General features: G+C 42.6%; 5 protein-coding genes across 9 annotated transcripts; 3 read left to right on the forward strand and 2 right to left on the reverse strand.

Annotated features, from left to right (window-relative positions):
- Nucleotides 1–573: 573 nt before the first annotated feature.
- Nucleotides 574–4,707, reverse strand: LOC108604237 (transmembrane protein 47). Of its 2 annotated transcripts, XM_017993611.1 has the most exons (7): nt 4,591–4,707; nt 2,683–2,946; nt 2,522–2,597; nt 2,273–2,459; nt 2,058–2,207; nt 1,940–2,002; nt 575–1,879 (listed from the first exon to the last, which is right to left on the reverse strand). In XM_017993611.1, the coding sequence occupies exons 3-7, from the start codon at nt 2,570–2,572 to the stop codon at nt 1,719–1,721; spliced, it is 612 nt and encodes a 203-aa protein (XP_017849100.1). In that variant the 5' UTR covers nt 2,573–2,597; nt 2,683–2,946; nt 4,591–4,707; the 3' UTR covers nt 575–1,718. The 2 variants fall into 2 exon arrangements, with proteins under 2 accessions (XP_017849099.1, XP_017849100.1); XM_017993610.1 differs by lacking the exons at nt 2,683–2,946; nt 4,591–4,707 and adding an exon at nt 4,214–4,401 and having other exon boundaries at nt 574–1,879.
- On the forward strand, nt 4,404–6,592 carry LOC108604236 (E3 ubiquitin-protein ligase Rnf220). Its single transcript, XM_017993609.1, has 2 exons — nt 4,404–4,480; nt 4,955–6,592. The coding sequence occupies exon 2, from the start codon at nt 5,187–5,189 to the stop codon at nt 6,378–6,380; it is 1,194 nt and encodes a 397-aa protein (XP_017849098.1). The 5' UTR covers nt 4,404–4,480; nt 4,955–5,186; the 3' UTR covers nt 6,381–6,592.
- A 207-nt stretch (nt 6,593–6,799) lies between these two features.
- On the forward strand, nt 6,800–15,038 carry LOC108603954 (protein winged eye). 4 transcript variants are annotated; one of them, XM_017993147.1, is made up of 11 exons: nt 6,800–7,990; nt 8,050–8,196; nt 9,625–9,759; nt 9,927–10,043; nt 10,351–12,421; nt 12,478–13,027; nt 13,086–13,374; nt 13,588–14,156; nt 14,216–14,395; nt 14,453–14,614; nt 14,680–15,038. In XM_017993147.1, the coding sequence occupies exons 1-11, from the start codon at nt 7,459–7,461 to the stop codon at nt 14,947–14,949; spliced, it is 5,022 nt and encodes a 1,673-aa protein (XP_017848636.1). In that variant the 5' UTR covers nt 6,800–7,458; the 3' UTR covers nt 14,950–15,038. The 4 variants fall into 4 exon arrangements, with proteins under 4 accessions (XP_017848636.1, XP_017848638.1, XP_017848637.1 ...); XM_017993149.1 differs by having other exon boundaries at nt 13,615–14,156; XM_017993148.1 differs by having other exon boundaries at nt 10,354–12,421.
- Nucleotides 15,039–17,488: 2,450 nt separating this feature from the next.
- Nucleotides 17,489–20,576, forward strand: LOC108604763. The gene is made up of 10 exons (XM_017994357.1): nt 17,489–17,871; nt 17,923–18,123; nt 18,176–18,487; nt 18,546–18,897; nt 18,948–19,133; nt 19,187–19,356; nt 19,408–19,555; nt 19,610–19,851; nt 19,904–20,378; nt 20,440–20,576. The coding sequence occupies exons 1-10, from the start codon at nt 17,728–17,730 to the stop codon at nt 20,574–20,576; spliced, it is 2,367 nt and encodes a 788-aa protein (XP_017849846.1). The 5' UTR covers nt 17,489–17,727.
- Nucleotides 20,577–20,587: 11 nt separating this feature from the next.
- LOC108604764 lies at nt 20,588–22,705 on the reverse strand. The gene is made up of 5 exons (XM_017994358.1): nt 22,339–22,705; nt 21,627–21,762; nt 21,229–21,567; nt 20,855–21,169; nt 20,588–20,786 (listed from the first exon to the last, which is right to left on the reverse strand). Exons 2-5 carry the CDS (start codon nt 21,753–21,755, stop codon nt 20,667–20,669), a joined length of 903 nt encoding a protein of 300 aa, XP_017849847.1. The 5' UTR covers nt 21,756–21,762; nt 22,339–22,705; the 3' UTR covers nt 20,588–20,666.
- Nucleotides 22,706–22,829: the final 124 nt, after the last annotated feature.

Here is a 22,829-nt window from a genome sequence, read left to right on the forward strand (position 1 = left end):
TAAAATGGTTTTGGTATAATTGTTAATTTCATACGCATTATCAATTGTGTTTTTTGTTTCTTTTGTTTTTGTTTTGCTTCGTTTCCTTCCGTTTTACTTTTTCACCGCACGTTCCTGCCTACGATTTGTTCAATGTCTTCTTTATATATATGAATGTTAATGCATGTGTATATATCCTTGTATTGTTGTAATTTACGTCACGTTAAACTTCAATGTTTTTTTGCATTCTTCATCTTTACTTTTTTCTAAAACGCTGTCTACGAACTTTTTTAATTGCCTTTTGGTTGGTTGTCGTTTTTTTGTAACAAAAATATAAAAACTAAAGAGCGTAAGTTGCAAAAGTTTAACTAAAAGAAAATATACACATGGTTAATAAACAATAATTGAACTCTGCTTATAAACGTAAATTAAAATTAAGCATACAAAATTATATTTTATATTTAAAAAATATAAAAATTTTTATTTATTTTAACTTTAAATTGAATTATGAATTAACAAAGCTTGACAAAAAAACTTCAAAATATATATGTAAGTGATATGTATCTATTGTTAGGTATACAAAAAAAATGTACATTAATAAATAAGAGTATTTAAACTGTCATTACATGTGCCAGTAAAAAATATATTGTATATTAGGTGTAACTTAAAACTGTTGATTTCAAAAAAAAGTCAAAGGTTATTTTTTTGGGGCGGGGACGGATTAAGTATGTTACAAAAGTTGGGCGCTACAAATATTTGTAATTGAGATGAAAGATTATACAAGAATTGAAAAATTATAAACATATATTCAGGAGACATTTGAAAGCGTAATCTGCATATGCTTGATGCCTATAGTGTTGACTTGAATGTATGTGATGCAACCAGGTTTTAAACAGAACTTATTTTCATAATGGATCTTAAGCAGCTGCATATAATGCTGAATTTGACAAATTTCTATTAACTCAATTGACATTTATATATTTTCTAGTTTAGGTTACATACATGCATATTTTTGGATAGGGTTTTCTTATTAATTTCCTTTTTTTGTTTTTGTTTTGTCGACTAACTGGGGATTATATAGCGAGTACATACAATAAGACTGCTTGAATTTCTGCTCTCTAGGTATGCAGCTGGATAATTTTGCTTTGTTATGTTAGATTATATGCGCAAGTTACAATTTCAATTTTAATTTGATCTTAAAAGATTGGCTGACTTGATTTATGTTTAAGTGTGTGCCTTGAATTTTATCTGATTATAGGTAGGTATAGGTAGTTAGGTTGATATAATTTCGAGTTTATATACGTTTATCATTTTGGGAGATGCGGTGCATACATGTATTGTGTATATGTTTGTCGTGTATATATATGTATGTTGGAAGATTACCTTTCGAAACTATACAAGTATAAATAACTAATTAAAAAACAACTCAGCATATACTTGATCTCAACTAATTATCCACAACTATATTAAGGTTATACAGTTTATATAGTTTGTTCATTACTCTTTTGGCTTACATAGTTGACAAAAACAAAAAGGATTCTTAACACAATCATTACTGAGAAATTGCTCTGTAGATTTGTTCATAGTTCTTAAGTCTGATTTGATTCGAAATTTATATACGTCTCTGTGTGAGTGTATGTCTGTTTGTGTCTATATGAGTGTGTGTGTGTGTGTATGTATTGGTTTCTAGATGCTTATAATGTCTAAAGAACGACGTCAGGCAGGTCGTGCGGCCTTGCCTAGGCGCGCATTTGGTTTTCATGTACTATTTTTCTCTCCTTATAGTAAATCTCCTCGGATTCCTTGTCACAGAGCAACAGCACTACCGCTCCAAACAAGAATATAGCTGCTCCCCAGCCCACACCATAGGCCCAGCCAAACTCCCACACGCGACGATTAGCTAAAAGACACAGAGAGAGAGTGATTACAATATATATTTGATTATATATTTATTACTTACCCATTGTAAGCTCGCCTGCAAAGCACACCGGATACACAATCAAAGCGGATAGCACGGCCAGCACTGCAGTTAAAATATTATATTAATTGGAATAGTTATTAAAAATATGAAAGCTTACAAGAGACGAGCATTACGAGCACGGCTATTCGATAGAATTTATATTTAAGATTGTGATTTTGTGTTTTCAGACCAAGCCCAGTTAATACTGTGGCTATAACGTCCGTTATCAATGTGATAATGCAAAGCGCTGCTGTGGCTTTGATGTAACCTGTTAAGGACAGCAAATATATTAACAAATGATATACTAAATATAGCTTATTGCTTTGTGCTAACCAATATCGCGCGTCCAATAGCAGCCTGGTGGGTCCTGCACATTGAAAGGCAGCGGCGTCATGGCGTCATCCTCAATGCAGTGCACAAAGAGTCCTTGTCGCCAGCCATCGGCCATGAGCCAGTCTGTGGAAGCCAGAGCCATGATCATGAGCACAACCACAATCACGCCACATATAAATGCAATAACCTAGAGTTGAAGAGAGAGATTAAATACTACTTTCTATAAACTTTATCGGTCATGTGGCTCACCTTGAGAGGCCTTGTGATTGTGATGGTTTCAATTGTCGTTGTCGGCGCCATTTTGTCCTCAGCTGGACGCAGTACACTATTTTTTAAAAAACAACGCTAGTTATTAAACGATTATAAATATTATAATTTATTGAAATAGTTCTTATTGATTGTCTACTCACCTTATAAACTAAACAGGCTTAACGGCTGCCTGGGTGAATACTTAATTTGCAATGCGTTTTTAAATGCGCGTATTTTGTTTTTTTGGTTAGTTTGCGGGGAAATATTATTTTGGAAGTTGGTATATAACAATAGCACTGGCTTGGAATACAAGTAATTGATATTCTTTTCAATTGGCGTTCGCTTTTTGCGCTAGTTTAGCGTTCAATTTGTTCAAATGCGTTTGGTTTTCAATTCAAAATGCTTGGCGGCAGCCTTTTCAACATCTGTTTGCGAGCAAAGGTTTGGGTGGAATAGATAGAGAAATAGATTTTATAACATTCGATTAGTGCAACTTGTAGCTGATGGCAAACAAATACAATGTATATTATACATACGCATGTGTGTGTGTGTGGGTGTGTGTATGACCATAACTAAAACAAGCAAACACACACAAATCAGCTTACAAAACAAATTAGTAGTAGCAATAGCAGTAGGACAAGTAGCAGTAGCAAATAGCAGTAGCATGCAAGCAACAACAGTTATCTTATTATCTAACCGAGCGTGCAGTCAATGGCCGATTGCTTTGGTGTTCAACCTCTGATTGCCGCTCTGGTTATCCAGCAAAATTTAATGCTTCAATAACTTTCGATATTATTACGCTTAATATGGCAACAACAGCAATAACAAAATAAACAAACAATAAACGCATTGTAAATATTAAGCTGTACTTCAATCCCATTGATCAGTCAGCACTTTGACATTCTTATTGAACAAATGAAAAATTAAAATTTGTTTACGAGTTGCAGTACTTGGATGCCAGTGCTTTTCAAAATATGAAGCCCATACGAGAGCTTGGAGCTTCCATTAGCACTTCAATAACTCCACCGACAAAATATACTGGGCAGAGATACATAAGCATGTCGCAATGCCATTGTATGCAAATCTGTATTAATGATAACATTGAGATACATTTACTGCGAAGCATATAGGAAGCCAGAAATGAGGCATGGCTTATGGGTGTTGAAATAACAATAAAGCTGTACACAACACAACTGAATGCAACATTAATTATACATACGCACACACATAGGCATGAACGTACTTCTAAATAACAATGGACAAATGACATTTGTGTACAGTGTACATAAATTTGGCTAATTTCCATTATTATTTCGGCCGCACAGACGGAAGCCAGACAATTTAAGAGGCGACTGGTCTAAATTTAGCAGTAATGTGTGGTATACATACATACATATGTATATGAAATATATTTGAGAGACTGAGATAGATTTGCATACATACTATATGCGAATGGGGCATGGCAACAGGATCAGCATTTCAAAGCGTTTTATACATGCGAATTTGTGCTTTAAGCAAGCTGAAACACAAAACGAATGAGCAACAAACAAAATTAGGGCACAAAATCGACAATAACAACAAACTGTTGGATGGTAAGGGTATGAGGGGGAGAATGGCCTTGCTGCGTAGCGAGGGTAAAACGAAACCAAAACAAAATACAGACGGAAAATACAAGACGTTGCAGCTAAATACCTCTCTTTATAATAATCCAATGTTACCGACTCTGAATCGAATTCAGAAAAATCTGGCAGTGATTCGGCATCGAAGGAGCTCATGCCTCCCGAATTGTAATTTGGTATGATGTTCATTTTATTGTTATAGATGCCAATGCTGCCTTGCTGTTGTTGTTGTTGCGCATTAAACATTTTGCTTTTGCTTATAAATTTAACAAATCACACGCACACACACTTGGTTTGAGAAACCTTAATTCTGACACAGATATGGAAAAATAATGCACTGGTATGTATTTTCTCTATTCTGTTTTCCCAGCTTTTCACTTTCTGTCTGCCTTGTGTCTTAAGTGAAAATTTCGTTGTCGTCGTTTGTTTGTTTCTTTCCTATGCACTTACACATTTGCTTGGGGCAGATTCTTGTACACGCATTTTAAATCTTTCAATAAAACATTGCGCGAATTATTTTACATTTAAACTAAACAAAAATAATAAAAACATTTATGCGTAGACGAAAAACAGACGAATCTTTTTTTGTTTTAATCACAGTAGCGATGGCAATAGATATTCGATAATAAACGATAACGATACCTGCTGCGAGTTATTTATGTAATGAAGAATAGAATAAAATATATAATTTGTTTATTAATGTAATTTAAAATATAGTTTTAGAAATCTAATGTTGTTGTGTATTTAGATATAGCTTGTTATCCGTACATTTTTATTCAATCTTAGCTTATTTTGGCTTTTTTCTTACATATAGTCTGGCAACATTGATAGCTTCGGCAAATCTTGGACCATAAGCCCATCTCTAGTATAGCGTCTCGTTTGTTGTTTGTTATTTGTCTGGCTGGAAATTGAGTTTAAATCCAATGTTATAAAGGAAATCAAAAGAATAAAGTGTCGTATATAACAGTGACTGCGGAGTGTATCTTAACTTCCAGCTTGCCAATAATTAATTTGGATGCAAAATCAGATGCGCAGGCGTTTAAGTCATGACAACTGACACTGTGCCGAACGCTGACAACTTTCATTTGGCGAATACTGAGGAGGATGTTATATGTCCCACCTGCGATGCGAAAATAAAACGCAGCCAAGTAGCTGATCATTGCCAGCTTGAAGTGGATCGTTTGCACAGCATGCAGTTACGTTCAGCAGACACTGCCCCCACAACAACAACAACAACAACAACACAAGCGACGTCGACATCTACGTCTACATCACAAACACAGCCGCAAGGACAGCGTAAGCCTTGGACTGTATTCCAGCGTGTGCAGCGCAACCGACAGGCGAGACAACGGCAACGTTCACGCAAGCGACCCATAACTCAACAGTCAACAGGCTCGAGCGCATCAGCTCCGACATCAAGTCAAACAGCAGAGACTTCTAGCTCCGTTTGTCCAGTGTGCAACAAAAGTTTTCCGCAGGCACAAATACAGGAGCATGCCAATCGTTGTCTGCGTGCAAGTCGGCGTAATGGGCAGAGCAACGGAGAGCAGCAGTCCAGCGATGAAGAGAACGACAGCGACGAGTATGAGGAGTATGAGTGGGCAGGACAGAAGCGTGTACGGGTATCTACGCTGGTGCAGGGCGGTTATGCAGCGTTGAACCTGGGACAGACCATTAAATACACTAGCGGGGAAAATGGTAACGATGACAACGAAGACGAAGAAGATCTCAATGTAGATGAGGACGATACTCATATTTATGGACCAACGCAGTACAATGAAGGCGATGTCATACCACTAGCCAACGATGCTGAGGATGGAGATGTCTCTGAAGTAGATGTTACTAGTTATATGCGCAGCCTAATCTCCTCCAGCGATGTGCCCAAGAGTCAACCTAATACCAACCATTCCAGTGAAGCAGCTGCAGCTGCTGCTGCTGAGCAAACGACTGAGGAAGTAGATGATGCAGCGCCCTCCACCTCACGGGGCAGCTCGTTGGCGCAGAATCAACAACAAATCATTGAATCCCTAAAGGCACGATTGCGTCTCTATGAGAAGCAGGTGCAGAGCAAATACAAATGTTTAATTTGCATAGATGATTATAAGAATCCCGCCATTTCGGTGTCCTGCTGGCATGTTCACTGTGAGCAGTGCTGGCTGCAGACACTCGGAGCACGGAAGCTCTGCCCACAGTGCAATTCAATAACTACTCCAAAAGATTTGAGGCGCATCTACCTGTAAATGGTATAACCGACAGCAATAACAATTTTAAAATAAGCTCATACAGAACTATGTATTTAAATGGACTTTGCTATGGCTGGTCAACGTACTTGCTTTAATCTTACTCGTTTCAGCTGACAATCTATTTTATTTATAAACATAACACACGCAACTGCAGCTATGTTTATCAGATGTGACGTTACAATAAGCATAATGTAACTTATAATAAACAATTACAGTAATATTTTTGTGCAAGATTCTTTTATTCAAAATACGCGCGATACTTAGCGCAGGACTATCGATACTTTTGCGCAGGCATCGATTGTCCACGTTTTTTTTTTGTAGCAAAAAGGGCAAATAAAATGTAGTACATTCCTGTTCTTTATTTACGGTCACACTGCTCCAAACATAAGTGAAAACTTGAAAAGTTGCTTTTTTTGTCTCCCGTGGACTTTTTTCCAGGGATTATTAATTCGCGAACAAAAAACGCGCGGTCAAATTGCGTGCCATTTTGTAGGTGGATCGCTGCGTGAAATTCTTGAACGCGCTACGCGACGCGTATACACTTGCGTTTTGCGGGGATCGGTCTTCCTCTGCCGCCGCTGTCGTTGCTGGGACCTAGCACACAGGTCCAGTTTATACACATACATATAAACATATATGTATTAATATTGCAAGTTGCATACGTCGCGCGTGGATTATGTCATTTATTTATAATAAAAAGCATAAAAGTTGACAATATGCAAACAAATGGTTGCTGAATGTTGCACCAAAGAGTGAGAAAAATAAACACACTTAAAAATGTAGACTGTGTGCGTACGCAAGTGTGTGTGTGAGTGTGAGTGCCACAGATAATAGATGTGTTTAGTTGTAGCTGTATAAATATACACATATTATACACTATATATACTTAGATATAGCGATATATATACATAGTTGTATGTGAAGCATATGCGACGTTGTCATCGCAAATTGTCCCCGGGGCCATTGCGATGCTCCATGTAGCGCCCGCTAGTGAGTCTAGCACTAGGATTAGCTCTAGCCGAAGCGCAGAGAGTCTTTCTAACATAAATTAAACAAAACTCAACAACAGCAACAAATGGCCACATTTAATGCAACCAATGTAACAAGCAACAGCAACGCCGCCGATGCTCTGGCCTCTGGTGCAACATTTCTAGTGCCCGCCACGGCAACACCAGTGTCGGCAGCAACAGTTGGCACCGTGGGAACGCATCCGCTGCAGTTGGATCCATTCGGTGGTCTTTCTACGCACTCACCTTACCTGGGCGCTGGTGTGCCGCCCTTGCAACCGTTGCCACTGCACCATCATCATCAGCAGACAACCAACTCTTCCTCCTCGTATACGTTTGTGCAAATTAAACGTGAGCCTGTCAACGACCTCAACGCCAACAATTGCCATCAACCACAGCAGCAGCAGCATCATCACCACCACCACCAACAGCAGCAGCAACATCATTTGCAAACAGCATCGACATCGCTGGGGTTAACCGGCAGTTTATCCACATCATCCTTGACCGCTTCGGCCACATCAAAGACCATGACGACGTTGGTCAAAATTGAAGCATCCTCGCCAAAGGTCAACGATTTGGATAAGTCCTCGTGCAATACAAGTAAATGGCAAGCTAACAATTTTATTTGGCATACTAATAATAATATTACTCCAATCTAGGTAACTCGGTGCCCATTGGTATTGCTGTGGCACGCAAGCGTCCACAAGAAGCTAACAATGCCACATTGAATAGTGGCTCCAATCTGGCGCTGCAGTCAACGCTCAACAAGGACATGAACTGCTTTGGCATTCGTGTTGCTGATTTGGGTAAGGCCATATCAAATATCTATCAAATATAAGACAGATCAGAAGTACTGAGGCCAACCAAGATTCATTTCATGCCCATCATCATTAGACTTTTAAATAATTCATGCACGTAGTGCGTCTAATTGAATCTCACGGAGATTTGTGTGTTTGCTAATGAGCGTTTGACTACGCCAACGGCAACACCAACACCAGGCGCTTGGTCAACATCCCCAGGGATACAAAGCCAGCGACTGCGACTGCGACTCAATGGCATTGAGCGTTAATTATGGCACTAATATGATTTCTAGAAAGGCATTAAAAATAAAAGAATTCCTCCAGTTGAGTTGAGTTGAGGGTGGCTCTTAAATGAGTTTGTAAACAGCCCCTTTAAAGCATTGACAGGGGGTGTGTATGGCACTCACTTACATAAATCATATGGTGAATATGGATGCGTACAACTGATTTGTTGTTGTTGTTGTTGAACTGACTTTTGCCTGCAGCTGTTTAGCAAGCGGGTGGTTCAGGACTGTCAGGCCGGAAGTACCGAGAGTCCTGCATATGAAATTTGTGACCACATTTAATATTACGCAGCATAGAGATTAAATGAAGCTTGCCTCTTGAATTATATTTTCCTTTGCTGTGCGTCTGTCCAAAATGATGAACTTGAATTCCTCTTGCGATTGCACCCCAACATTGTAGCGTGAATCAGCTTTGATCTGTAGGTGGGATTACTCACCAGGTAGAGCATTTTTCTTGTGCTGGGTGGTTGCTGCTTGGTTTTTCTTTTCGCTTGACAGTTGCAAGTGGTGTGTGTGCTCTAGTCTAAGGGGGAGCACTGTCTCGATTGCTAAGGGTTTCATACAAGGGATGCTCTCAGGACACGCATAAGTGCTTTAAGTATGTGCACCATATGGCAACAAATCTCCCTCTAATGTCAGTTATTCTATCTTTGTATTCATCTCGCTTTGTTTAGTTGCAAACTCAAGTTGCCCAAAATACGCATTTTCAACAATATTCACTAATTGCAAGCAACAACAATTTGAGGTTCGATAATTTAATGCAATTAGTCATGTGTCCAGTGTCCTGTGTGCGTCTTAATCGAAATTTCCTTTTTTCTTGTGCTTATCGCTTGCACACTGACTGTTGCTTAAGGGTGGGTGGGCGGCCTGTAGTGGGCCTTTCTCCTGTCCAAATGCATAGTTCAAGGACAATGCAATAATTCACGTATACACACACATAATGACACACATACAGAGACACGTATACAGAAATTTGCATACGTATTGATGCATGCATCAGCGCAATGCAAAACAAGTTGACGAAATAAACTTTGCGCACTGTCGAAAGTCGAAAGTGAGCAGAAGCATTTTATAAACATAATTATTAGCTATTTTATGGTTTATTGATTATTTAATTAATTGCGTTTTTTGTTTATTTATTATTTTACAGGTGGCACAGGTTGTGGCAATCTTTATTTCACAGGCAACGGAGATCTGATGACGACAGGTAGCGCCACTGCTGAGGAATTGGCGCTTAGCGCTGCTGGCGTCAACAGAGCACCTTCAACCTTCTGGCAATATCCAAGTGAGTCTGAATTAGAGACACTGCATCCATTACTAGTTGCTCCCGCATCTCTCTTTCTATCTATCTGTACAAATCCTGATTGCTGTCTCTCTCTCTCTCTCTCTTTGATTTGTTTGTTTTACACATTTCTATTTATTTATTTGCTTTTCGTTGCGTTGTTGTTGTAGATGCATTACCCATTGAATCAGTGATTTCCATGTCGCCCGCCACCGTGGGCTTGCAATACTCACGCGAGGCCAGTCGTGGTCAAGTGGTGCTGCTGCCCGCTGCGCCCGCAGCGCTTGGTAAGTTCTTCAAGAACTCTTTCATTCATCTCTATCATACTCACACACACACGCAGACAGACACACACACACACACATTCATACATATGCATAAGCAGCAGTGGCTGCTCTTAATCCTATTTAGGTTTAACTTGATTTTTCAATACCAAAACTAATTCATGCTTTTATAACTGCGCTTCTCTTTACTCCCGCCTACGCCTCCGCCTCCGCTCCAAATCCATTTAATTGCCAAATCCAATTACCAATTTGCAACAACTACAATCTACAACTCGTACTCCAATTTGAACTCTCACGTCTCTATGCACAGCAGGCATATCAAATTTTCCCTTCTTAACGCCCACAGATCCGTTCCAGCAGGCGGCTGCCGCTGCAGCGTTCGTCTGGCCCTCGGCTTACATACCCCAAGCAGCCACAGCTCCCGGAGCTGCAGCCGCAGCGGCTGCACTGCAGCCATCGCCCAACTTTATCTTTCCCTCCATGGGACATGCACACCCGCAGCTGGGCGCCACGCCCCCTTACGCCTCCACGCTGCAGCTGTATTTGGCAGCCGCAGCCAGTGGCAGCTCCACGCTCTGCCAGCACAGCAATCAGCAGACGAGCAGCACCACCACCACCAACTCCTCTACCATAAACCTGAGTCTTGCTGGCGCTGGCGCCGGCTCCGGCGTTACCTGCAGCACCAGCAGCAGCAGCCTTAGCAGCCTCAGTTCCAGCAGCAGCTCTCGCTTCCTCAGCCTGAGCACGCAGCCGCCGCCGCCACCGCCCAAGCCTTTTCCCATGAACTCCTTGCTGTTGCCGGCTCCAGCAGCGCTGAAGCTGGAGGATTATCCGCTGGCTCAGCCGTTGCCGTTGCCGCTCCCATTGCCGCTTGGCACGCTGCCCTTGCCGGAGCACGGATCAGCACGTGAGAGCAGCGAACAGCAGGCGTTGAATCTAATGCGTCTGCCCACGCCGCCCACATCGGCCACCATGGAGCCCACTGCTGGACATTCGCTGCCGCATCCCATACTCTTCCAACCCTCGCCTAGCACGCCCACGCCCATGCCAGCGCTGCTTAATCTGTCTATGCATGGAGCAGCTGTAAATACAGCCACGCCCACGCCTACCGAGGAGACGGCGCTCAACTATAAGCTGCATGCGCCGCTGACGCCACAGACGCCTCCCAGACTGGGCACAGCCCCCGCGACGCTACCACAAATGCAAGATGTCAACATACAGACGGACACGCCCGTCTGCAGCGACGAGGAGAACTCCTCTTGCCCGCTCAAAGCCACACAGGACCCAGTCCAGCCCCTTGAACTCACCAAACCCAGTGAATCCAGTGCCAGCAATCCCAATCAACCAAACGAGTGCCATACCCAAACCAGTCCCAGTGACAAGATCCCCCCCATGCCAGAGGCGCCTCTAGAGCCGCCTGCCCTTGTGCCCTTGCAGCAGCAGACGCCGCCAGCGGATCTAACGGGACTGCTGCTGCTCTCCAACATAAGCACCAACAGCAAGCCGCTCATGCGCGTCAAGCAAGAGCCCGTGGAGCACTATGAACCCGCACCAATTCCTGCTCCAGCACCACAGCCCCTGTCAATGCCCATGCCCATGCCCGTTGAGCCACTGCAGCAGATGATTGAAATGCATGAGCCACAGCAATCGGAACCGCTGGGCGGCTTGAAGCTGCTCTGCGCCTTGGCTGAGCAGCGCATACAGGAGGAGGGCAACAGTCTATTTACCACGCCCACCTCGCGTACGCCAACGCCACCGCCCACACCGCCGAGAGCAGACACACCGCCCTCCAGCTTCGCCTCGCTCCAGCAGAGCTCTCCGACGTTTCCCTCAATGCAGGGCATTGAGCTGCCAACCACATCAAGCGCCGCTGCGTCCGTTGGCGAGCTGCCACTGACTCCGGTGAAGCGCAAGAAGCACAAACATTCCAAGTCGAACGCCTTGTGCGGCGACAGCCGCAAAGCCTCACGCTGCAGCAAGAAGAGCAAGAAGAAGCGACGCCACAGTCGCTCACAACAGCAACAACTGCTGGGCGAGGATAATGCGTCGGAGCTGCAAGATGATGAGCTGCAGGCGGAGCTGCGCAATGCGCTCAAGGTCATGGATCCCACTAATGCACAGCGCTTTGGCCAGGAGGTGTTTAGCATGATGGACAACAGAATGCGCATGCGCTTGGCGGATGTAACGCGGCAGTATCGTAAAAAGAAGCGCAAGCTCGACGAGATTAGCAAGCATAAGAAGAAGAAGAAGTGCTCCAAGCTACAACAGCAGCAGCAGCAGCAGCAACAACAACAACAGACGCTATCATTGCAGTCAACGCCAACGCCCACGCTGCAACAGCCACAGCTGACGCTAAGCTCAACGCTATCGGGAGTGTTAGGGTAAGCGATTGGCCTTTACTTTGCTACAGTTTAGTTAACATTAGTTGTCATTGCAGCACCTCCTCACCCTTGAGAGATTGCAAGTTCTCGAAGTTCTCGAGCTTCATGCGCCTACCAGAGAAAACACACTCCTTCCCACCGCCACCGGAGCCGTCACTGCTGCAGCAAACGCCGCCAGAGTCGAGTACCTTGCCCAGCAGTCGGAACAGCCGCTCACCCAGCACCACATCCTTTGTGCGCCTGGAGCCGAGTGCACTTGATGCCGCCGTTGCTGTTGCACCCACCTCCATTACCTCCAATGCTTCCAAGCATGCAGTCGCCGCCAAGACTGCGGCGCGTCGCGAGCGTAAGCTCAAAGCCAGCACGCTGGACGCGCAGCAGGCAACGGAAGCCAAGCGGCGACTAACTGCTGCCGATGCGGAGCTGCAGCTGACCAGCGAGCATCTCTATCGCGATGAGACGCGCGTGCTCACCGACATGGGCGGACTGTTCTATGCGGGCGTAATGAAGCCGCTGCGTCCACCAGATGTCTATGCCATTACACTCGACGGCGAACGCGGCAACAAGTCGCATGTCATGTCGCGCGAGGATATACTCAAGGATACGGTGCGTTGCCTACATATACAGCTTGCATTTCATATGATTAATAATTTAACTTGTGCAGATTCTTGAAGTGGCGCCCAAGAGCGTCGAGGATGTGCCTGTGGGCACACGTCTGTGTGCCTATTGGAGTCAGCAGTACCGCTGCCTCTATCCAGGACGTGCCATTGAGTCGGAGTCTGCTCATGAGAGTCAGCAGGCGGCGTTAACAACAGCAGCAGCAGCAACCACAGCAGGAACAGGAACAGCGACAACGTTGCAGGACTTTGTTAGCGTGGAGTTTGATGACGGCGACAGCGGACGCATACGCTTGAAGAACATACGATTGCTGCTCAGCAATTATCCTATAGCAGGTGTGATGGGGTTACGATATACATATGTCCATACAAGTCCGAACATTCTAAATTTGTGCATGACTGAACAGTTTAATTCATTTAACAACAGTCCTCTCATTCAGTTTAATATTTTGCATATATACACAGTCTTAAAGTCTTTATTTAATATACTTTATTACTATTGTTTATCCTTGAAACCCGCTCCTGTTACCCGTTGCGTCAACCCTACAGAGTACAACGATAATCCACTTTACTCAGTAGGCAAACAGAAGCGTGGCGCGCTGCGCTCTGGCGACAACTGTGCAGGCGCTGGTCCGGCATTGGAGCAAGCTGCTGCGGCTAGTGCTGATGAGGGTCACAACAGTCATCACGGCTTTAGCATGACTAGCGATAACACAACCTCGCTGGCCGCCACCATGGAGCTCTTTACACAGCGCAGCGAGAAGAAGCGGCTAAAGAAGAGCTTGAAGAAGCTGAACAAAGCACAGAATGGCAATGGACAATGCGGCAGTGAGTCGAATGGCTTGGATGCAAATGGCGCAGCTGCTGGCGATGGCTTGGACGATGGCAATCGCAAGCATCACAAGCATAAGAAGCGCAAGAAGCACAAGAAGCATCATCGCAAGAATGGCAATGAAGAGGCTGAGCCGCCGGCACAGGAATATGTAGTGGCAAAGGCACAAGCAGAGCAGCCTGCAGTGGTGGCGCCACCAGTTAAGCAGGAGGTGAAGGTGAAGGCAGAGCAGCTCGATATTGAGGAGGAGACCACCTCTAACGTCATGTCCGAAATATCCGATGAGGTAGCAGCGCTTTAAACACATTAAATTACAATTAATCTTATGCCGCTTTTTTGTTGCAGGTCAAGGGCGACGAACTGGTTGGGCACAACAACTCCAAGGGCAGCAGCAAGATCGCTGCCTTCTTGCCGGAGCGTCAGCTCTGGGGTTGGTTTGGCACCGCCTATCGCAAGGCGGGCGTCAAGGGTCGCGCCAGAAAGCAATTTTATAAAACAATCAAAAGGGGCAAGGAGACTATAACGGTAAGCAATAAACCATAATAAACAATAATCGCATAATAAACAATTTGTACTCGGCAGGTCGGGGACTGTGCAGTATTTCTATCCACGGGACGGCCGGATCGACCCTACATTGGGCGGATTGAGTCCATGTGGGAAACCACCGCTGGCAATAGAGTCGTGCGCGTGGCCTGGTTCTACCACCCGGAGGAAACTAACGGCTGTCCAAAATTGAAATATCCGGTAAGCTGCATTTATAATTTTTACTTGTCATTTGTTTATAACAATGCTTTTGTTTTGCTGTACAGGGTGCGTTATTTGAATCGCCGCATGAGGATGAAAATGATGTGCAAACGATTTCGCATCGTTGCGAGGTGCTACAATTTGTTAGCTACTTTAATAAATTCGGGGTCGATTCGAAGCAATATCAATCCATATACGATAACAATGATACATATTATTTAGCCGGGCACTATAACCCAAGGTTGCAAGTGCTGAAACTACAAGACGATATTCCAACTCTCGAAGAGCTGCAGGATACAACTACTAATACAACTATAACTACTACAGAGAATTAAGCAAAGCGTGGATAGGCTAAGGCATAGTGCATACAAATCTATATAAATACTATATATATATATACAATGTTATACACATTTTACAATACGCGAGATATATATATACTTATATATGTATACACACATATTATTTCTATATTTTAAAACCATTAATGTAAACGTAAACGAAATCAAAAAACTAAACAAAAACAAAAAAAAGGAAAATCGAGAGAGATAAATGAACTAAGCAACAGGCCACTAAACTAGTGTGTAGTTACGAGAAAGCGCAAGCAATTTTAAAGTCTTAACTGTAAAGCAAGCGCTACATTTTTAAAAAATTCAGCAAATGTTTAAATTTTAAATCTGTGTGCTCCCTAATTTTAAACAAACACATACAGGCAGACAACACGCAAACACACACACACACACATACTAAATGCAGACAGTACCCACAGATACACAAGTATACTTAAATATATATATATGTTTTCAGATGACATTTAAAACATGTTTGAGAGTTTTAAAGCGAGCAACATGTGCAGCAGCAGCAACTACTACTATAAATGTAACAATTCAATGTGATAGCAAAAAACAAAACCAGATGTTGATGTGTATAGAGATGAGAGTATAAGCATAGTTCATAAAACTAACAAGCAACAAATAGAGAGCAAGCAAAAGAATGCGTTGAATATTTACAACTCGTTTTATTCATAAAAGCAAACAACTTAATGTAAAATCAAACAAATCTATCTATAGCCACACACTATAAAACAAACAACCAACTTACAAGTATATCAATAAACTTGCCGTGATTATTGTACAAACGTTGTATTTATTTCAGCCTCTCAGAACTCGTTATATTATTATAAATTATAAGCTCATTTTATTTATGATTGCTACGCGAACATAACGTGGTTAACATTAAACCAAAAGTAAGTCGGCAATCAAATCTGTAAAATGAATTAGTTTACAATAACATCAAGAAGAAAATAAAACGCAATAGTATTTAATTTAAAGGGAACATTTATTTTTGAATTATAACTTTCAATTTAGATTGCGTACAACATGCAGGCCTGGAGGGTAGCTGGAGCTAAAGTAAGCATATTATCAATGGCTGACGGCAGTAAAAGCTGTGCTCAACCGGAGGAACAAATAGAGTTATACATCAAAAACCCGAAGATTCCTTTTTTTTGTACATCAGCAACCAAAGATTGTTGTTTGTACATCAACAACCAAAAGTCGTTTTTTTTTGTACATCAACATCCAAATGATGCACGTTAGCAACAAAACGTTGCTTTGAATGTTGATGTACAATACAACCTTTGTTTGTTTTATGTACAACACATAAATAATCTTACTAAGATTGAAAAAAGAAAAGAACTAAGTTCAAGTTGAATGTAACAGTTCAATTTGAATTGGGTAAAACTGATGGCTGGATGATAGGTAAGTATGGTGGATGGACAGGGTAAGTAAGGTAAGTATTTTCTCACTGACTGACAACAGCGAACGCCGCTCCCAACTGGAGGAAGAAATAATTACAACAATGTCAAAAGATTGTTACTTCAAAAGATTGTTGCGTTGTTTAAGCTTTGAAGGGCTGAAACTCAACGAAATGACGTTCGATTTCAAAGTTTAATTGATGATTATACTCGTGAGATGCATGAGAATAAAACTGCGTTCAAACTTGAAAAGTCAATGAAAATGAGTATAAGATTGTATGATATACAAATTATTTGGCGAAGTTATGAAATGTAAAAACAAGACAAATTTTTTTCGTAAAATATCCGCACTTTGATAAGCCGTAATTTTAGGTTGGAATTGCTCCGATTCAGGAGTTTCATGCTTGTTAGATCGTGAGATGCATTAAGGATAAACTGCGTTCAAATTTGGAGTTGTAAGGTTTTTCGATTTTTTGTGCAAAAGTGATGTAACCCTATAATCTTTTTTGCCAAAACTGATTGCCGGTTCTATTCTATCATTTTCATACTTTGGGGCTATATCTCAGCCACATAAAAAAATCGCACAGAAGTTGTGATTCAGTCTTTTATCAATGAATACTAAACAAAATTGCTGTTGTTTTCGGTAAATAAAAAATTGGTTTAGACTAGTATTGGCACAAACCATGCTGGAGTGTACTTTTTGTTTATGGCAATAAATTCAATGCCAAAGAGCAACTTTTCTAAATGCTTTGTACGTCAATATGTTGGCGTGGAAAGCACAATTAAAACGTGTAAAAATTATTTGGCGAAGTTATGAACAAAATAGTAAATATCGTATTTTTATTTATAATTTATCAGTATTGCATTTATTTTGTTTTCATGATATTGTCAACAAAGTAAGTGCACTTCACAGATTTAATTGCAGCCTTGTAATACACAAAAACCTATTTACCTATTCAACAAAGTTTAAAGTCTTCACAGGTTGAATATACCCTTTGCTCGCTTAGATTTGAAGAGTAATATGACACACATATGTCTACTATTTAGACTGTCTGTCTATCGATGATGTTAAATGGGTTTAGCTCAATGCCATGCTCGCCGCCTGGGTTAAACCCAAGCATATCACCCCGAAAATAGTTTCGGATGCGTGCGTTGCCAGGCAATGCGTCTAGTTATCGAACAAACAGTGGCAAAAATTTGCATTTGCTCGCTGGCAGTTGCAGGAAAAAGGAAGGGACAAGCCCTACAAATGCGTGCCTGTGAGACACAATAATTAAAAAGCGATTTAGTGAGCGCGTCAGGCAATACACAACAGACAGGAGTGAGTGGGGCTGGCCCCAGGGAGGGGGCAACTCCGAAAATGAGCACGACGCCAAAATGGTACTGCCGCAACAAATCGCAGCCAATGCACACGTTTGCGGACATCAGCAATCTGGGCCTGGAGCTGCGGCGCATCACCAAGCGCATTGTAATCGACGTTAATGCGTCCATATTTAGCGAGAATGTAAGTGAGATTGATTGATTGAAGGATTGTGTTAATCAGTTGACTATCAAGGATACCATACTGGAGGAGTGCGAGCATGTGGTGCAGCTGTATTGGAATCTGAAGGATGAAAGCAAAAATGCTGACTTTCAGCTGCTGGCCAAGAAGATCAAGCGTAGTCCCTACAATGCGCTGCTGATGCGCAAGTTTAATCTGATAATGGAGCTCAACGATCGACGCTTCTGCCAGCTGACTTTTGTGCTCAAGCGAACGGTGAGTGAGTCTTAAGCATTTAACCTCTGTCTATACTAATCTATGCCAACAGCTAAGTCTGCTGCTGCGCAAGGCGATGCAGTCCGAGATGTGGCTCAATTGGGCGCTGCATATAACGCAGCTTTACAACAAATGTCGCAAGGTGAATCCTGCTGATGCGCAAAAAACAAAACTGCAGCAGCAACAACAGCAGCAGCAGACAGAACAGCAGCAGCAGGAGCAGCAGGATGGGACTACAGAAGCTGAGGGCGAGCCGAAGCTGAGCGGCAAGAGCAAGGAAGAGCTGCATGCCAATGTATGCAGCAACATGTATCCTGCGTTGTTAATGTCCTTGAAAACAATTGACTTTGGCTTTGTGCTGCAGGTAGAGTGTCACTCAACTAAGCCAAATACATAGCGCTCATGTTTTGTATTCACTTTAGACTGTAGCTCAGACGCGCGTGGAGCAGAATGCCTTGGATCTGATCTTTGGCTTGTTTAATATGGGCGAACAGGATGCTTGGCGTGAGCAGCAACTGCATAACGATGAGTCCACATCCTCCAGTCTGGAAATACTGCGCACCTTGAACATATCCTTTGCTGCTGGCGACTATCAGCCTTACAACACGGACTCTGTACAGGATTATAATCCATTGCAGTTGGCCGACGCAAGTGGCGCAGACTTGGACTATCAAAGCCTGCGCTGCAAGCATACGGAGGAGTTTTTGCAAAAGGAGCGCAGCTTTCTAGATCAGCTTATAGCTAAAGCTATAGACATATGTCCAACCATATTTGGTAAGTCAGCAGCATTCAATTGTTAAGCCAATCTAATAGATAAACTACAGAAAGTCGTCAGTCTGCTGAAGTGGATGTCAATGTTTATATAGTGCGTGGCTTGCGGCTGCTGTGGTCGTATGTGGGCATTATATTGGATCATATACTGCTTTGGTGGATAGATACGCCTATTTCTTGCTATAATCTAACGCATATAGATTCCATACGCTGCTGGCTCAATCATCAGAATGTCAATGGTAAACAATTGTTTAAATATGTGTGCAACAACTAACAATTAAATTAACTATAGATATACCTGAGCCTGTATTTTCTACACTGCGTGGCATTGGTGAAATTCTCACTGGCTTTATGTGCAACAACATATGGGATCAGCTGTTTCGCTTGGTGCTAATCTCATCCAGCAATCCACAGCGTTTAGTGCAGCAAGTGGTGCAACAATATCGCGACTATCCAAAGAATGTAAGCCCAACAGTTTCAAATGCTTACAGATGCTTACATTTGTTTTTATAGCTATATGGCACAGCTATAGGCACCGTTTGGATAAGCGTGTTCTCCAACTTGGTGAACCAAAGCAATCAGTATTTCTCCAACATGGAGTCGCACAACAATTCCAGCTTACTGCCCGTGGCTGAGCAGATACCCATACTGCATCGCTTGGGTAAGCAAAAAATTATATTCAAGCTCGGTGCGGCATTAACTTTAGTTTGAGCAGATCACTCGGTGCATACGATGCGTCTGTGGGTCACCGAACAGGCCAAGCTGCTCTGCTGTGAATGGAAAATGGATCGATTCTTTCAGATACTGGAGCATGACGTCAAGCTCTGCCTGCACGTCTTTACCAACTTTAAACTGCCGAAACTTACTGCCGATCTCAGCGATATACTCATGCTAGTCTGCGTGGCATTGCGCACCAAACTAATCACCGAAACTACCAACAACATAGATTTACTTAAGGTTAGTTTCCAGCTGCAACTAAGTTTGTATTAACTGGCGTCTTGCTTTGCAGAAAACTACCGATGAATGTGTTCAGATTTTATCCGTTGTCTGCCGCGTGCTCAGCCTGGCCAACTTTACGCTGTGCTTTCCAGCAGCCAGCCACTGGCAGCGCAGTGTCTACAACAATGAGGAAAAGAGCTTGTATGTAGGCTATGTACTGGACGAAATCTTTCTGCCCAGCATACGCGCCACCAAGGACATTGTTATACTCAAGCTCATATTGAAGCTCATCTGCGAGGCCTGGCTGGACTTTATTTACCAGAAGCGCATACGCTTCAGCATCAATGGCGCTGTGCGTCTGCTGAATGACTTTGATGATGTGCGCGAGTGGATACTCGCCTGCAGTCTGCTCGACGAGCAGCAGCTGGACACGCTGAGCAACCACGAGGTGCTGCGCATGTGCAAGGGCGTGGGCAAGATTCTGCTGCGCAAGCCAGAGGATGTCATATCCATTGCCCAGTCGCCCAAGTTTGACAAGAAGACATGTAAGTAGTTCAACTGCAGCCATTACTGCCAAGCAGTGCTTTACTTTATGCTTCTCCACAGCTGATGCGAATGCACAGGACACGCAGCTGCCCTCGGAGATGTTTGTGTCCAATCAGAAGCATTGGCTGCAGCTGCGCGCAAGTGGCGGCTCTGGGTTTCCGCTGCTCAAGCTCTGCTGCGGCGATGGCATCATGTAAAGCAGCTTTAGTTAGTTTATAGAAATAATGTTTATTGCGAAAATGCTTTAGAAATATATATATGAAAAATGAATGAGCTTGTTGTTCTTCTTAGGCGGGCACCTTGCGACTGATTATCTTTATCAGCTCGTCAACGCGCTCGCTCTTGCCAGCAAATTGTTTTGGATGCGGTCCAATCATTTGAATAATCATCTGCACGTCCGGCGATACCTAAAATATGCGAAAATCAAGCAAAGTGACAGCTGTCAGTTATATTATATGTGGATATGGGTCAGTACCTCGAGAAAGCGTGCCAGCGCTTTGAGTGTGCGAAAGATTTGCTCCTCGTTGGGGCTGCTCTGGAAGAACTGTAGTATGGCCATGGCCAGCTCCACGGCAACGTCGTCAAAGACCACAGTCTTGACCTCTTTGATGGCAATATTATACAGGATCATGGAGCCAATGTTCTTCAGCTGTGGGCAATTCGACAATATGCAGTGGACCGCCACCTTGGTGGTGACGCGTATGTTGGAAATGGTCTGGCCATTGTAGTCCCACTCTGAGATATACAGCAGCCACTCGGAAGGACCCACGTTCTCAAACAGATTGCACATCTTTGCAGCAAAGAGTAAATGTTAATAAGGCTCAACTATTAATTGTGCAATTGACTTACAAACATGGCCCAGGCCTGCTGCTCCTCAGGTGTATGCTTGTCTATGTCCTGTGCAAAGTTCATGAGCGTGTGATCTCTGCGATCCTGATGCAGTATGATAATCACATCATCCTTGAGTGCTGCATAGGCCAGAGTGCGTATCATATGTATCCGTGTATCGGGTGAAAAGGCCTGCAAATCGCGCAGCACGCGCTGCACAAACACCAGAAAATTATCACCCAGCGCCCAAGAGCCATCGTCCTCGATTAGATACTGATGCAGCTCCTCCATAGCCTGCTCCTCCTCTTTGTAGATTTTGCCATCGAGCAGCTTAACCAGACACTCCAGTTCAGTCTTAATCTGTTTGCATATTTGTCGTTTTAATAAAATAATCTTGTGCTTAAATGTCGCGCACTTACATCTATGTCCTTGCACACCAACGCGGGCTCGCGTGGTATTTCCTTCTCCTCAGTTGACTTGGAACGCTCTTTGCCATTTTGCGACTGTGGCTGCTGTTGTTGTTGTTGTTGAGCTGTGGGCTCTGACATCTTTGGGCTAAAAATAGCCACATGAGGAAAATAATAAAATCAATTTTCATATTTATAAATACGAAGCACGAATTTTCGACTGCAAGCGTGCAAGTGAAATTACCGCCCATAACATGCACATCATTCTTTATCTGCAAGTTGCCTATATAATAATGGTCGTATACTTAATTTTACGTTCACCTTCAGTCTGCTGTAATTTGCTACTTAAAATTAATGCGTGCCGAAATGTTTACTCATTGCATTACTAAAGAATTTTTCTTTGCGCAATTTTCATTTTAATTATAAACAAAGAAAACACACAATTGGGAACACCGGGCGGCGGAAATTCAAACTGGAAAGTTGTCAAACCAAAGTGTGATGTTAAAACTGACGTTAACTGAAAATAGCCGAGGTATTTATAGTGTTTCGCTTTAGACGATATAAAAAAATGTAAAACTTAAATATAGCGCTAAAATCAAAGCGAAACAAATTGAAATTGCAATGAGTCTGCTTAAATAAAAATTGTCCAAACACACACGATTGTTAATTAATTAATTTTGATTTTCATTTGTGTTTTAATTTATAGTTTGTCTAAATTACTCACCTGCTATTTTAGTAGAAATGACACAGAAATTCTTGAAATTTCGACACAGATGCGCACACAACAATTCAAAATGAATAAAAATTTCAAATCTAAAGCGTGCCGCAAATATTTTTCCTCCGCTGCGTTTTGTTTATACAAATTGGGGCTAAATTGTTTATTTATCGCTTGTCTATGTGCTGTCTGCTACGATTGCATCAATTTTTCAACACTTTTTCATAAGTTGAACATGTAATTATGTACATAGTCTGTGCTTTTCTTCGCTCTAAGTGAATTTCAACCGAATCCGTGCCTGCGTACCGTGCCCACTGAGAAACGATTCGAAATTGCCGCGACTTCGGCGAAAATCTCTGTGTGGAAGTAGAATATTTTTCGAAACTGCACACGTTGGAACAATAGCCGCTGATTATATTGTGCTCACAGCTATAGTATATATATATATTTATGTATGAGCGAGTGAGTGGGTATCGGTTCGAATCGGTTCTCTGCTAAGT

This window comes from Drosophila busckii, chromosome 3R (assembly GCF_011750605.1).
Source record: "Drosophila busckii strain San Diego stock center, stock number 13000-0081.31 chromosome 3R, ASM1175060v1, whole genome shotgun sequence".
NCBI lineage: Eukaryota > Metazoa > Arthropoda > Insecta > Diptera > Drosophilidae > Drosophila > Drosophila busckii.